Source organism: Ochotona curzoniae, unplaced genomic scaffold (assembly GCF_017591425.1).
Source record: "Ochotona curzoniae isolate NIBS_2020 unplaced genomic scaffold, NIBS_Ocur_1.0 contig_908, whole genome shotgun sequence".
In the NCBI taxonomy this organism is placed as follows: Eukaryota; Metazoa; Chordata; class Mammalia; order Lagomorpha; family Ochotonidae; genus Ochotona; species Ochotona curzoniae.
The window spans coordinates 10303294-10315508 of NW_024466607.1; the positions used below are offsets into that span (position 1 = coordinate 10303294).

General features: G+C 58.8%; 1 protein-coding gene across 1 annotated transcript; it reads right to left on the bottom strand.

The window, feature by feature from the left end:
- Positions 1-885: 885 nt before the first annotated feature.
- CSRNP1 (cysteine and serine rich nuclear protein 1) lies at positions 886-11875 on the bottom strand. The gene is made up of 5 exons (XM_040994276.1): positions 11745-11875; positions 5686-5926; positions 3801-4060; positions 3064-3381; positions 886-2966 (listed from the first exon to the last, which is right to left on the bottom strand). Exons 2-5 carry the CDS (start codon positions 5891-5893, stop codon positions 1989-1991), a joined length of 1764 nt encoding a protein of 587 aa, XP_040850210.1. The 5' UTR covers positions 5894-5926; positions 11745-11875; the 3' UTR covers positions 886-1988.
- Positions 11876-12215: the final 340 nt, after the last annotated feature.

Here is a 12215-nt window from a genome sequence, read left to right on the forward strand (position 1 = left end):
CACAAATCAGTGCCCATATAGGTTCCTGGTGCATGCAAGGTAAGGATTTTAGCCACTGAGCCATCACATCAGGCTCTGGTATGGTGTGTGGGTGCAGGTTCAAGTCCCAGCTGCTCTACTTCCAATCCGGCTCCCTGCTAGTATGCAACAAGTACTTGGGCCTCTGCACTCACTTGGGAGAACTGCAAGAAACTCTGTTTCCTGGCTTTGGCCTGGTATGTAAAACCCCCAATTGTTGCAGCTCTTTGAGGAGTGAACCAGTAGATTTCTTTCTGTAACTTTACCTTTAAAAAGAAAAAACACAGCCTCTGTGTGTGTGTGTGGGGGGGGGTGCCCCTTCAGCACCTGCCCCCATACCCCACTCTTCTCAGCACCCTACAGATCCTTCCTAAAGGTGAGGATGGCCATTCTTCTCAGGCTCCCAGACCAGGGCTTCCCAGGCAGGGTGCGGCCTGCTGCTCTGGCCCACAGCTGCTGGGGGACAGGTCCAACAGGTCTGGCTGGTGTAGACCGATGAAGCTCTGTGGCTTCCGGTGCTTCAGTCCCCAGGGACCCCAGCTGCTGGGTCCATGACCAAGGTCAGGCCTCCACCAGCCACAGTGGGAACAGTTTCACCCTGAGCCAGCCCCCAGCTCAAGAGGGTACCTACACTCCACCCAAGTCCCACTGCTGCCCTGGGCAACCAGTGGAGAGGAAGAGGTTAACCTGCAGAAACTGCTCCATCTGCCAGGCTGGCCTTGGCTGGCTTCCTGGCTCCAAGCTGACTGGAAGGAGGCCCAGTGGGCCAGGTGCCCCCTCAACCTGCTGCCTATACTAGCCACCCCTCCACATACCCTCCCCAGGGTGCACCTGCATTCCCCATCTCTCTGATGCAAACCACACCACTTAAAAATAGTCTCTTTATTGGTACCTGTAAGTTCAGGTACAAGGTATTCCCACAAGCACACAGACTGGCAAGGCCTCCTGGGCAAGAGGGCAGGCCCAGAGACTTGGTTTCTTGGCACAGACACACAGAGAAATGAATAAATTACAGTTTTGACACTCAGGGACAATACAGAAATAACAATGCAAAATTCATCTGAAAAGGGACATGAGAGTCTAAGGAGCCAACTACCCACCACCTGGAAACAGGCAGGTGGGCTGGGACGGAGTGGGGTGCCCAGAAAGCCCTGAGATAAGTCCAGGGCATGCTTTGTGCCCCAGGGCAAGTCCCTTGCTCTCTCTGGGCCTCCCGCTTTCCACTCCTCCATCATGGGAATAAAGGACATGGCCTTTGGGGAGCAAGGGAGCTGGGCAGATGGCAGGAAGCAGAGAGAGCTGGGTGGGGCAGAAGGGAGTTTTGGTCACAGCTGGTGAGCCCATCTCCTGCTTGGCTTCTGTGCAGGATCCAGGAGGGTGACACATGATCACGGGGCCTCCAATTCACACCTGGTCTGCAGCAAGGGCCAGGCTCCGGACTCCAAGGCAAAGAGACTTGTCGGGGCTGGTAACCACCTTGCCCCTGGCACTGCCCTCTGCCATCAGAGTCTAATAAATTATGGAAATAAATTAGTCTTCACAGTCCAGAGGATATAGCCACCCTGAGGGTCTAGGGCTTAGGGTGGCAGAAGCAGCCACTGGAAGCGGCCGGATGCAACCAGGTCTTGGGGGCTCAGGAACATCACGCAGAGACCACCAAGGGGTCTGCCTGCCAAGCTCCAAGAACCACCATCTTCTCTTCTTCCCACTGCGCATACGAGTGGTGGAAGGGCACTGGTGGGTTGTGGGGAAGCCCCTTCCCTCATCCCCTCTTCTGTACAAAAGAATGAAGAAAAAAATAAATAAATTCAGAGTGTGGCATGAAAACCAGGGGTGCCCAGTCAACACCTCAGGGCTGAGCCAGCCAACCAGAGCCTTTTACCTCTAGACCTTGTTTTGGGGTGGGGGAGGTCCCCCATGTTAGAGAATAGCAGCAATGGTGCTCTTGGGGCCGGGCACCCCCGCAGTCCTCACACGGGCACAGGCTCCATCAGAGACGCCGGGGCAGCATCCTCAAAGGGACTGTCTACCAACGGGGCCAGAGTTTCAGCACTAGGCTCCGACAAGCCCATGAGAGACTCAAGGAAACATGTGCTGATGTCCCCAGGCGGAGAGAGGCTGGGCAGAGGGAAGTGGGGGGTCTCAAGGTGGTCCAGGCTGTCAGAGACCTTCTGCAAGGTATAGTGAGGTCCCAGGCTGTAATCAGGCAGGGCCTGCAGCAGCTCAAACGAGTCGCAGGAAGACAAGCTGAGGTCCACTGAGCTGCTCTGGGCAGCATCCACGCCAGGCGGCACTGCTGTGCCAGCTAGACCGCCCTCACTCAAGCCCTGCGGGTCACCATTCAGCAAGCAGCTGGCATCCAAGTTGGCGTTTTCATCCAGGATGCCCGATGGGAAGCTACAGCCTGAATAGATCTGAGTCCAGCTGGCCAGGCTACCAGGGTCACCCGTACTGAAGATGTCAGACGGGTGGAAGCAGCTAAGATTGTCCAGGTGTCCCACGCCCACTTCCTCCTCCTCCTCCTCCTCCCCTCCGAGGTCAGAGTCACTTAAACTCAGGATGCGGGCCAGGCTATCATCATCCACGCCGGTCTGGAAGCCAGAGCCAGGCAGGCCTGGGTGGGTGGGCCGACCAGGAGCCTCACTGGTGCCGGATGCCGTGGAGGAATCGGTCATGTCGCTGCTGCAACTGTTATCTCCCAGCTCACTGCTTATGGGGGGCTTGGCCAGTGGGAAGGAGGGCACGAGCGCTTCGTCAGTGGGGTTGGCTGGGCTGCCTTGGGCAGGGGCGTCCACCTCGCCATGGCTCTCAGACCCTTGCTCCAGCTGCAGGCGGGTGAGCGTGTGGATGAAGTGGGTCTGAACTCGGGCCTGGTTAAACTCCACCCGGCCATTGGGGTTCTCACAACCCTCCCTGCAGCAGCCACAGGGGAACCCCGTGTGGTCCATCTGTGAAGAGAGAACAGAGACGTAAGTAGGTGAGGCCTCAAAGACGTGCCCAGCCCCAGGCCACCCCCGCCATCATGTTTCAGTCTCATGCCCGCACCTGACACTTGATGCCCGCTAGGCTGCAGCTGCACGTCTCGGGGTCACAGACCCTGTCACAGTGACAGCCACAGTCCTCTCGGGACCGGCGCAGCGCCTGCAGCTCTCTCTTCTCCTCACGGTCGATCCTGCGCACACCAGCAGCACGTAGCAGGGCCCGCCGTTGCCGGGCCGGGTAAGGCTGCAGGCAGCTCACTTCTTCCAGCCGGCCGCTCGCCACGGCCACTGCCAAGTCTTCCTCCACAGAGGCATCGTCGATGCTGTCCACCGTCAGTGGCGGACCTGCCTCCGCCGCCTCAGACACACCAGCCGTCGACAGCTGTGTGCACAGCAGAAGGGAATGTGAGGGGAACAGGCGCTCAACACAGGTTTCCCCTGGACTACCCGTGTGCTGGGTACGGTGGCCACAGCAGAAAGCCAGCCAGCCAACCAGCCAGGCACATGTACATAAAGCTGTTCTATTCACTTCCACAGCAAGCCCACTATCCCAGCTAGACATTCCCCACCCGCCCCCTGCCTCCATGTCACATCAACTCTCCACCCTCCTCTCTAGTAAGGTCAGGCTGATTCACATTCAACACTCCCCACGCCTCCCCCTGCAAATAACCGAGGCAACCAATCACTGGGCTTGTGGCCTGTTTCCCATACACGTCAAGAGCCAATGTAATAGCCACTCCTGCTCAACCCCTCCCCTCCAGGCTAGGACTCCAGGAGCTACATGCGGAGGGACCCCCCTACCTTCCACCGCAGCACCTCCAGTTTCTCCTCCTTCAAGCGCTGCCGCAGCTTCTCATGCCGTGCCCGGGCCTGCTCTTGGGTGAACTCTGCCAAGGAGAAGCGGCGGCAGGCACTGTGGCGAGATGTCATGCCCAGGGTACAGCCACCACGGCCTGGCACACTGGTGAAGCCCTGGCACCGAGGGAAGTAAAAGACGGTAATGCCATCGAAAGCCACACGACCTGAGCGTTTCCGGGGAGCCCGCTTCAGGATGGACAGAGCTAGAAAGCAGGAAGAGACAAGTTAACCTCCAGAACCATACCATGCTGTCTCCCAGGTCCCCCATCCCACTTTAAGAGAGCAGGTACTGGGCCCGGCTCCGTGGCCTAGCCTTGAATGCGCCGGGATCCCATGTGGGCACCGGTTCTAATTCCAGCAGCTCCACTTCCCATCCAGCTACCTGCTTGTGGCCTGGGAAAGCAGTCAAGGACGGCCCAAGGCTATGGGACCCTGCACCCGTGTGGGATACCTGGAAGAGGTTCCTGGCTCCTGGCTCTGGATCGGCATAGCATCGGCCGTTGTGCTCACTTGGGGAATGAATCATCGCACGGAAGTTCTTCCTCTCTGTCTCTCCTCCTCTCTGTATATCTGACTTTCCAAAAAATAAATAAATCTTTTAAAAAAAAAGAGCAGGAGCTGAATTCAGTGGCCAGCCCAGGACAGAGCTGCTCAAATGGAACACTGCACCCATGTCAACACTGGCTTATTGTGATTCACTAATTCAACTATAAGTACTTATATGATTAAACATATTCCCGTCTTGAGCCATCTATTGGTTCCTTGTCCAACTTTTAGTTATTGATTTGTAGGAGCTCTTTGTATATGACATCAGAGAAAATAATCTTCACTCTCCAAAAGGTCAGTGATATGCTGATCCAAAGCTGGGAGCTGGCTTCTTCTGGGTCTCCCATACGGCTAAAGGGTCCCAAGGACTTAAGCCATCTTCCACTGCTTTCCTAGGCCACAAGCAGGGAGCTGGATGGGAAATGGAGTAGCCCGCGTAGAGGATTAAGCCTGCTACACACTTGGGGAGTGAATCAATGGACAAAAATCTTTCTTTCCATCTCTCTCTCCTCTCTGTATGTCTTGACTTTCCAATAAAAATAAATGAATATTAAAAAAACAAGAAACTTAACAGGAAAAACTAGCGCTGAGGCTTGGGATGGGTAGACCACCCACTGCAACACCTATACTGGAGCGCCATTGAGTCCCACCTACCCTGGGTGTGGGCTGTGGACTCCAGCGGCCCAGGCTATGGGTGTGCGCTGCAGCGATGGAACTGGACAGAAGGGGCAGTCCCTGTGGGAAGGCCCATGCGGCCACTCAGTTGACACAGCTGTGTCCTACACCAGAACTCATAAAGTCCAAGGTCACGATGGCCCCTAGGGAGTCCTGGAGACAAGGTGGGAGCCAAGCATTGGGCTTCAGTCGCAGGGACCCTAACCCTCCAAGAGACCAAGACAGCTCAGTCCAAGGTCTTCTGATCTAATCTTTCAAAAGGGGAAATAGCCCAGTGTGATGGCTCAATTGGCTAATTCTCTCCTTGCAAGCACTGGGATCCCATATGGGCACCAGTTCAAGTCCTAGCTGCCTGGGAAAGCTGTAGAGGATGGCCCAAAGCCTTGGGGCCCTGCACCCACATGGGAGGCCCAGAGGAAGCTCCCGGCTTCAGATTGGTTTAGCTCTAGCTGTTGCAGCTACTTGCAGAGTAAACCAGTGGACACAAGAACTTTCTGTATCTCCTTCTCTCTGTATATCTGCCTTTCAAATAAAAATAACTAAATCTGGGGGGTGGGGGGGGAAGAAGAAGAGGGTCGTGTGGTTTCCAGGGGGAGACAGGACTCACGAGTGAAACTCCGAGGGCTGCAGCAGTTGCGGGCGGGTGGGGGTGTCTGGTCCCAGGGACCCTCCTCATCTGAGTACCATGCCGGGGGGTCTGAGGAGCTCGGGGAGCAGGAACAAGAGTGGCAGCCGGTGGAGGAGCAGGTGGAAGAGCAGAAGGAGGAGTCGTCGTCATCCAGCTGGTCAAACTTCCTCTTGAGCAGCCCAGACATGGTGGGGCAGGGTGTGCTCTGGGACCAGGCAGCCTGGCACAGAAAAGACAGAGCATGAGGTGGCCTGGGGGCAGGAGGTAGGATCACAACCACACTCACCATCCTCCCCTCCTCCTGACCCGGTGAGTTCCAGAGGGTTCCTCAGTCCAAGACCCAGCACCTCCTCTCTTCAAACTCACGTGCAAACTACAACCGGCTGCTCCCATGCTCCCACCCCCAATGCCCAAAGCCCACCCAGGAAACCACCAGGCACCCTCCCCACTGCCTCCCCCTGCCACACACACGCATGCACCCACACCAGCGGGTGCAGGAGGCAGACAGACCGACAGATGGACTGACAGATCTCGGCCAGGCCTCACTCATTCCCCGACAGGAATCCTGGGGGCTGACTCACTGGCTGGGTGATTCACACAGCTCGCATCTGTGCCTTTGTGTGTGGGGGGGCCGTCTGCGCCTTGCAACCCCCCTCCTCCCCACCGGCCAGGGGCTCTCCCTCCTCCGCCTCCTGCACACGCACACATGGCACACACAGCCGGCTTCCGGCCCCTGCTATGAGGCCTGGCTGACCACGCACTGTGCAACCAGCCTGCTTTCGACACGGGCCCTCATGCCCTGCCCAGGCTGTGACTTCTCTAACTTTTCCCCTTAGAAAGTCCCACCAACTGGCAGGAGAGAAGTCCCGTGCCTCCTGGCCTGGCTATGTGACCTAAGCAGCTCATCTTGTCCAGGTACCAAGTTCTGGCCTTCTACTCCACCATCTGATCCTGTGTGCAATAACATCCTATGGGAATTTTTTGCTCCTTTTTAGACCAAAAAAAAAAAACAAAACAAAAAAAACCATAACAAAAAAACCCTTCCATGTGGTGCTGATGGCTTCCTCACCTTAGCTGATGTCCCCTGCCCCTGCCCTCTCTGTAGCTTCGTGCCAAACCCCCAGGGCTGAGCACAGCTGCCTTTGTTGCCAGGTCCTGCTGCATTTGAGGTTGCACACCCCCCCCACCGCCCGTGCTGCCCTCTGCCCGAGGTCACCAGGACTGGCAGTGCTGCGGAGCCCCTCCCCCATGGCCATCACAGGAAATGAGAGTGAAGGGGAAAAAACCTACCACTGGGCTGGCTGGCCCCCGACTCAGGTGTCCTTTCCAAACCCCCTCCCCCTCTCCCAGGCCTCCCATGAAGCCCCTAAGTCCTGGAGGGTGTGTGCTGGTGCAGCCCACCGAGTGGCTACCTGCAGAAAATGCAATCTCAGGACAGACAGGACAACCAGCCTCCCTCCTCCCCAGCTCATCTCCCTCCCACCCCAGGGGCCTGGGGGAAGAGCATGCACAGGTGTTTCCGGGGGCTTCTAGCAGTTGTTTCTCAGGCATGGCAGCATGCACCCCCATCTCCAGGGTCAAACCACAAACACAAACAATCCATCTCCCGACTGGCCTGCAGCGCTCCCAGAAAGCGGACACACAACCTGGAGTCAGTCACACGCATGTGCACTTACTACAGACACAGGGACATCTGCGTGTATGTACACACACACGCGTGGACAAACAACCTCCACACATCCTGTCCCCAAATTCAGGATGCTGTCCGCAGCACACGCACGCAATGCTTCCCTAAAGCCACACCTGAGCCTGCCACCCTTTGGGACCAACCACCCTCTCGCCATCTCCCCTGGGCTGTCCCCTAGAAACATCAAATTCCGAAGCAGGCCCCAAATCGAACCCCTTGTCTCTGTTCCCCACCCCCCACGCCATCTGTTCCTCTTCCTGTATTCCCTATCTTAGTAACAGCACTGCCACCCACCCAGTTACTCAAGCCAGAAACCTGCAGTCACACAGTCATAGCACCCCCCTTCCCCCTCTGCCTCCATCTACATCCAAGCACCCAGCTCCAGAAAGTTCACCTGAATTCATTTAACCCATAGCATGCAGGCCAGGCCAGGCCCAATGCTCAGAAGGACCTTGAAGGCACCTGCCATGAGGTAGAAAACTGGCTACATCAGAACCTCTAGTTCTGCTATTCTTGGCCTGGGCAGCCCTGGACAGGTTCAATATCTCTTGTCTTTGTCTCACAACCTCACAGGGTCAGGAAGTTTCCAGGAATCAGTAACGTGTAGATTCTCTGAACAGAGAGGTTCCTGCAGGGAGGGGTAGGATGGACGGTTCCAGGGAACTGGTCACCACTTCTGTCCACACTCATCTAACTGTACACAGAAACGGCACACACATCATACATGTCACCCATTTTAAACATACCCTACCTTTATCGAGTTTGTTCCCACTGACACCAGCCACAACGAGATGGTGGCAAACCTCTTATCTGCCCACACCACCCTCTGCTTTCCCTTTGCTTCAGCCACTGTGAAAGTCCCCTAGGAAGGCTCACCCCTAGGATCAGGTCCAGAATTCCCAGCAGCTGTAGGTCTGGCCACTGCTTCCCCCTCCAGTCACCGCACCGGGTCTGTCCCCACCCCCTGCACACCCGGGTGAACTTGCAGTTCCGCTAACGTCCCCACTCACTCACCTCCCTCCTGCACTTGCCCGAGCTGGATCAGCCCAGCCTCACGCCCTTTCAGAAGCTATCTCTGCAGAGGCCTCCTGCTACAAACTCAGTGGCATTTGTGGCCTACAGACTGAAACTCAGCTAACTCAGTGGGATGGTGTTTGGAGGCGGGGCCCTGGGAGGTAAGCAGATCTTGAAGGACTAAGATCAGGGCCCTTTCAAGAGACACAGATAGCATCCATGTGCAAAGCAGGAAGAGGATCTTCCTTGGCCTGGCATCTTGATGTAACAGCTCCTCAACCTCTGAAACTGTGTCTCCTTCGCTTAGGCACGCCCCTCAAGGACGGTTTTGCCATGGTAGATCTGATGTGCCGAGATGACCCCTATGCACCCCGCACTGCCCCCTTTTCTTCTGGCCATCCTGCAACAGCCTTGCTGCTGGTCTCTTACACCAGGACACAACTGTCACCTGCCTGTGCCTAAGACAGGACCTGATACCTGATGACATCAGAGGGAGGCAGGGCCTGCCCCACCTGTCATCTTGACCGGACCTCCTCTTGCTCCTGGCCCAGAGGATGAGGGGATCACACACCTGGATCCCAGCCTATGCCAGAAGGCTCTGAGCAAGGAGCAGCTCTGAGAGGAGCAGCGAGAACAAACCTCAGTCTGGAAGCTCCCTGCTCCCCAAGAGTAAACTGATGGGGGGAGCTGCTGGCCTCAGGACTGCCCATTGAAGAACTGAGGGTGAAGGGGGTTGTGACAGCCTTGGCAGCGGTCGGGGGAGGGGAGGAGGGCACAGGTGACAATACTGTGCATGGCCTGCTCTAGTAGGGGAAGCCCTGCAGACCACTCCTAGGAGTGGTAGGAGCTAAGAAGGTACCCCAGAAACCCCCAGGTTCCTCCATCCCAAAATGCAGAAGTAGAGAGAGAGGCAGAGGCAGCAGATGAGACAAAAAGGCCCAAAGACTGAGCCGGGAGACAAGGAGTCAGGAAAAGGAATGAAAGATAGAGAGTCCAAGGAGAGTGTCAGACAGTGAGTCAGAGGGCGGGGGAGGGGCCCTTCCCGCCTACCCAGGAATCAGGATCCTGAGCAGAGGCACTGCGCCCTCCTGGGGTCCTGGAGCCAGAAACGCCACGCCCCCTTGGCCCCTGGAGCCAGGCTCTGAATCACAGCACCAGCCTGCTTTCAGGGTCTCAGCAGGCCCTGGGGAGTGGGCAGCCCTTCTGCCACCCACCGTGTACTGGCATTGCCAGTCCTGGGGCAGGAGTGGGGGGTACCAGCCTACCCACTCTAGTACCACAGCCCTCTCCGCACTAAGCAAATCCATGGAAGGCAATCACGCACGGCATCAAATGGGGGCAAGGAGAGAGTTTCAGACTTCCAAAAAGTCATCCTGAGCCCTTGTGCCCAGCTCAGCAGTGCCACCAAGGCCCCCAGCTCCCAGCCCAAGATGGTACCCCCAGAGGACACATTTAAACTGCCTCTGTTCCCCTCAAGGAATCCCAAGAATGCATCCTTTAACCTCTAAGCTCCCGGTCCCGGCCAGTGCCTTACCCTCCCCTCCCCCTTACACCTGGGGGTGGGAGGAGGGATGTCACACAGTCCCAAGTCCTCAGGGATTACTTTCTGGGAAAAAGAAAGGACACCTCTGCCTGCCCTCCCCCCCACACACAACTGCCCAGAGACAGCAGACAGGAAGCCTGGACACACCCCTCCCCCACCCATCACTCGGGGAGGAGACAGTTCCTCAGCCTTGGCCTCCAGGGCCTGGCACTGGGTGGGTGCCAAATATTTGCTGGCAACAGGAGGCATTGGCTCCTCGCGTTAGGGAGACTGCACCTGACAGCATGTGTATGACTGGGCCCCAGTCTAAGGAAGACTCCACCACCCTCATTCATTCATTCAATCTTTACCGAGCTTCGACGGCGAGCCAAGCACTTCGAGGGGCGCAGGCACAACGGGGAGCAAGACCTAAACAAATCCTGCCTGTTGAGGAGTGTGGATGGGTGGCCCGGCTGGGGGTGCAGCGGGCGGGGTGGGGGGCGGTGCAAGCAGAGAGTCCCCGCAGGGAGGGGCGCTGAGCTGGGGTCATAGGGCAGCCTTTAGCCCGAGGGCACGCGAGGGCTTCAGCAAGGCGTGACACATCAGATTTGCATTTTTAAAAGATGGCTCAGCAGTGGGGACGGGAGGGGGTGTGACCAGCCAGCCGGACCGCACTACTGGGGCCAGGTGACAAGACAGGAAGAGGCGCCAAGGAGAACGGAGTGGGGGATGGATTGGGGAGCCCTAGGATATGGAGACGGAAGTGGCAGGGTTCGTCCGAGATTTGGGGGAAGATGATGAGTAACGCACTGGAGGCCCCGGAGACTTCGGAATGGGGGGATGGGGGTGAGCGGAGACACGGGGTGGGCAGCAGGAACCCACAAGGGACCCTTCCATGGGCCAGGGAGCGGGATGACTAAGTGTGTGATGGTCGCTGCGATGTGGGCATCTCTGCGGCGCAAGCCGCTGCTGGGGTCCCCTCCCCCCGCCGCAAGGCAAGGAGGCAGGTCATGCACGAGAACCCGGGCAGAAGTGCGTGGGAGAGGGCCTACGTGTGCCCGCGGGTGGCCGGTGTGGCTGCGCCCCGTGACTCAGAGCGGTGGCCTGCGCGTGTGACGGCGACTGACAAACAGGTGAGCGCACGACACAATCACCGCCCGCCAGGGGTCCGTGACTCACCCAGCCGCGCGCAGGGATCCTCCTCCTCCTCCCAGCCCCGACCCCGCCTGCCGCGGGGTGCCCCGCACACTCCCCACCACCCCCTCCACACACACGTACACACACACACACACACACACACACACACACGGGCAAAGTGTGTGTGTATGTGCGGGAGGGGGAGCCTAGGGAAGACGACGACAAATGTCACCTGCTCGGGCCACGCGAGGAACTTCTGAAAAGTTCTCAAGCAACTGGGTCAGAAGGAAATTCAGCCCGCAGGCGCGAGCACCCGGTCACCCCTCCAACTCTCCCTCAGCTCGGGCCCCGGGATTCAGCTGCGGGGACACAATCGCGACCTGGTGCGGCGGGGGAAGGGAGTGGGAAGCCCGCGATCCCCGGTCCCATTGCTCCCCGCAGTCTAGCCGCGACTCCGGGCCGTGGCGTGTGGATCTGACGCCGGGTGGGCAAGCCCCGACTCCGGCGCCCGCCCAGAGTTGGGGTGCCAGCGACTGGCAGCGGCCAAGTGTCCCCCCCCCCCATCCCTGGGCCCCCAGCACTGCCCCCCGCGCGCGCGCGCGCACAGACTCACACACACACACACACACACTTCCCCGAAGTCCTGTCCGGCCGAACTCAGGGGCCCTCAATGCTCACCTGAGACCGAGGCGCTCTCCCAGGACACCGACTGCTCCCGCGTCCTGAGGCCGGGACGCTCCTCACCCGCCTCCCCGGCCTCCCAGCGCCCCTGACTCGGTGCGCGACCGGCCGGCAGCCGTCGGTCAAGCCGTCCGCGGCTCTGCGCGTCCGGCAGCGGCGGCGGCGGCGGGAGACTGGCTACGCCGGGGCCCCGCCTGCAGCTCCGCCCTCCTCGTCAGTGGAAAACTCCGGGGCTCGCAGCGCTGACGCACGCCGGGCCTCCCGCCAGGCCGCCCGCAGCCCCGCCCCGGAGGCGCCGCCTCCTCCTCCTCCTCCTCCTCCTCCTCCTCCAGTCCCTCTCTCTCCTCCCTCCCCCGCCGGGAGCCCTGGCGCTGCAGCCTCGGGGCCTCCCTGCGGACTCTGACCGGGCGACGGCGCCTCCGCCGCGCTCCCCGCCCGCCTCCCTCCCCAGCTTCGCGAAGGCGCCCC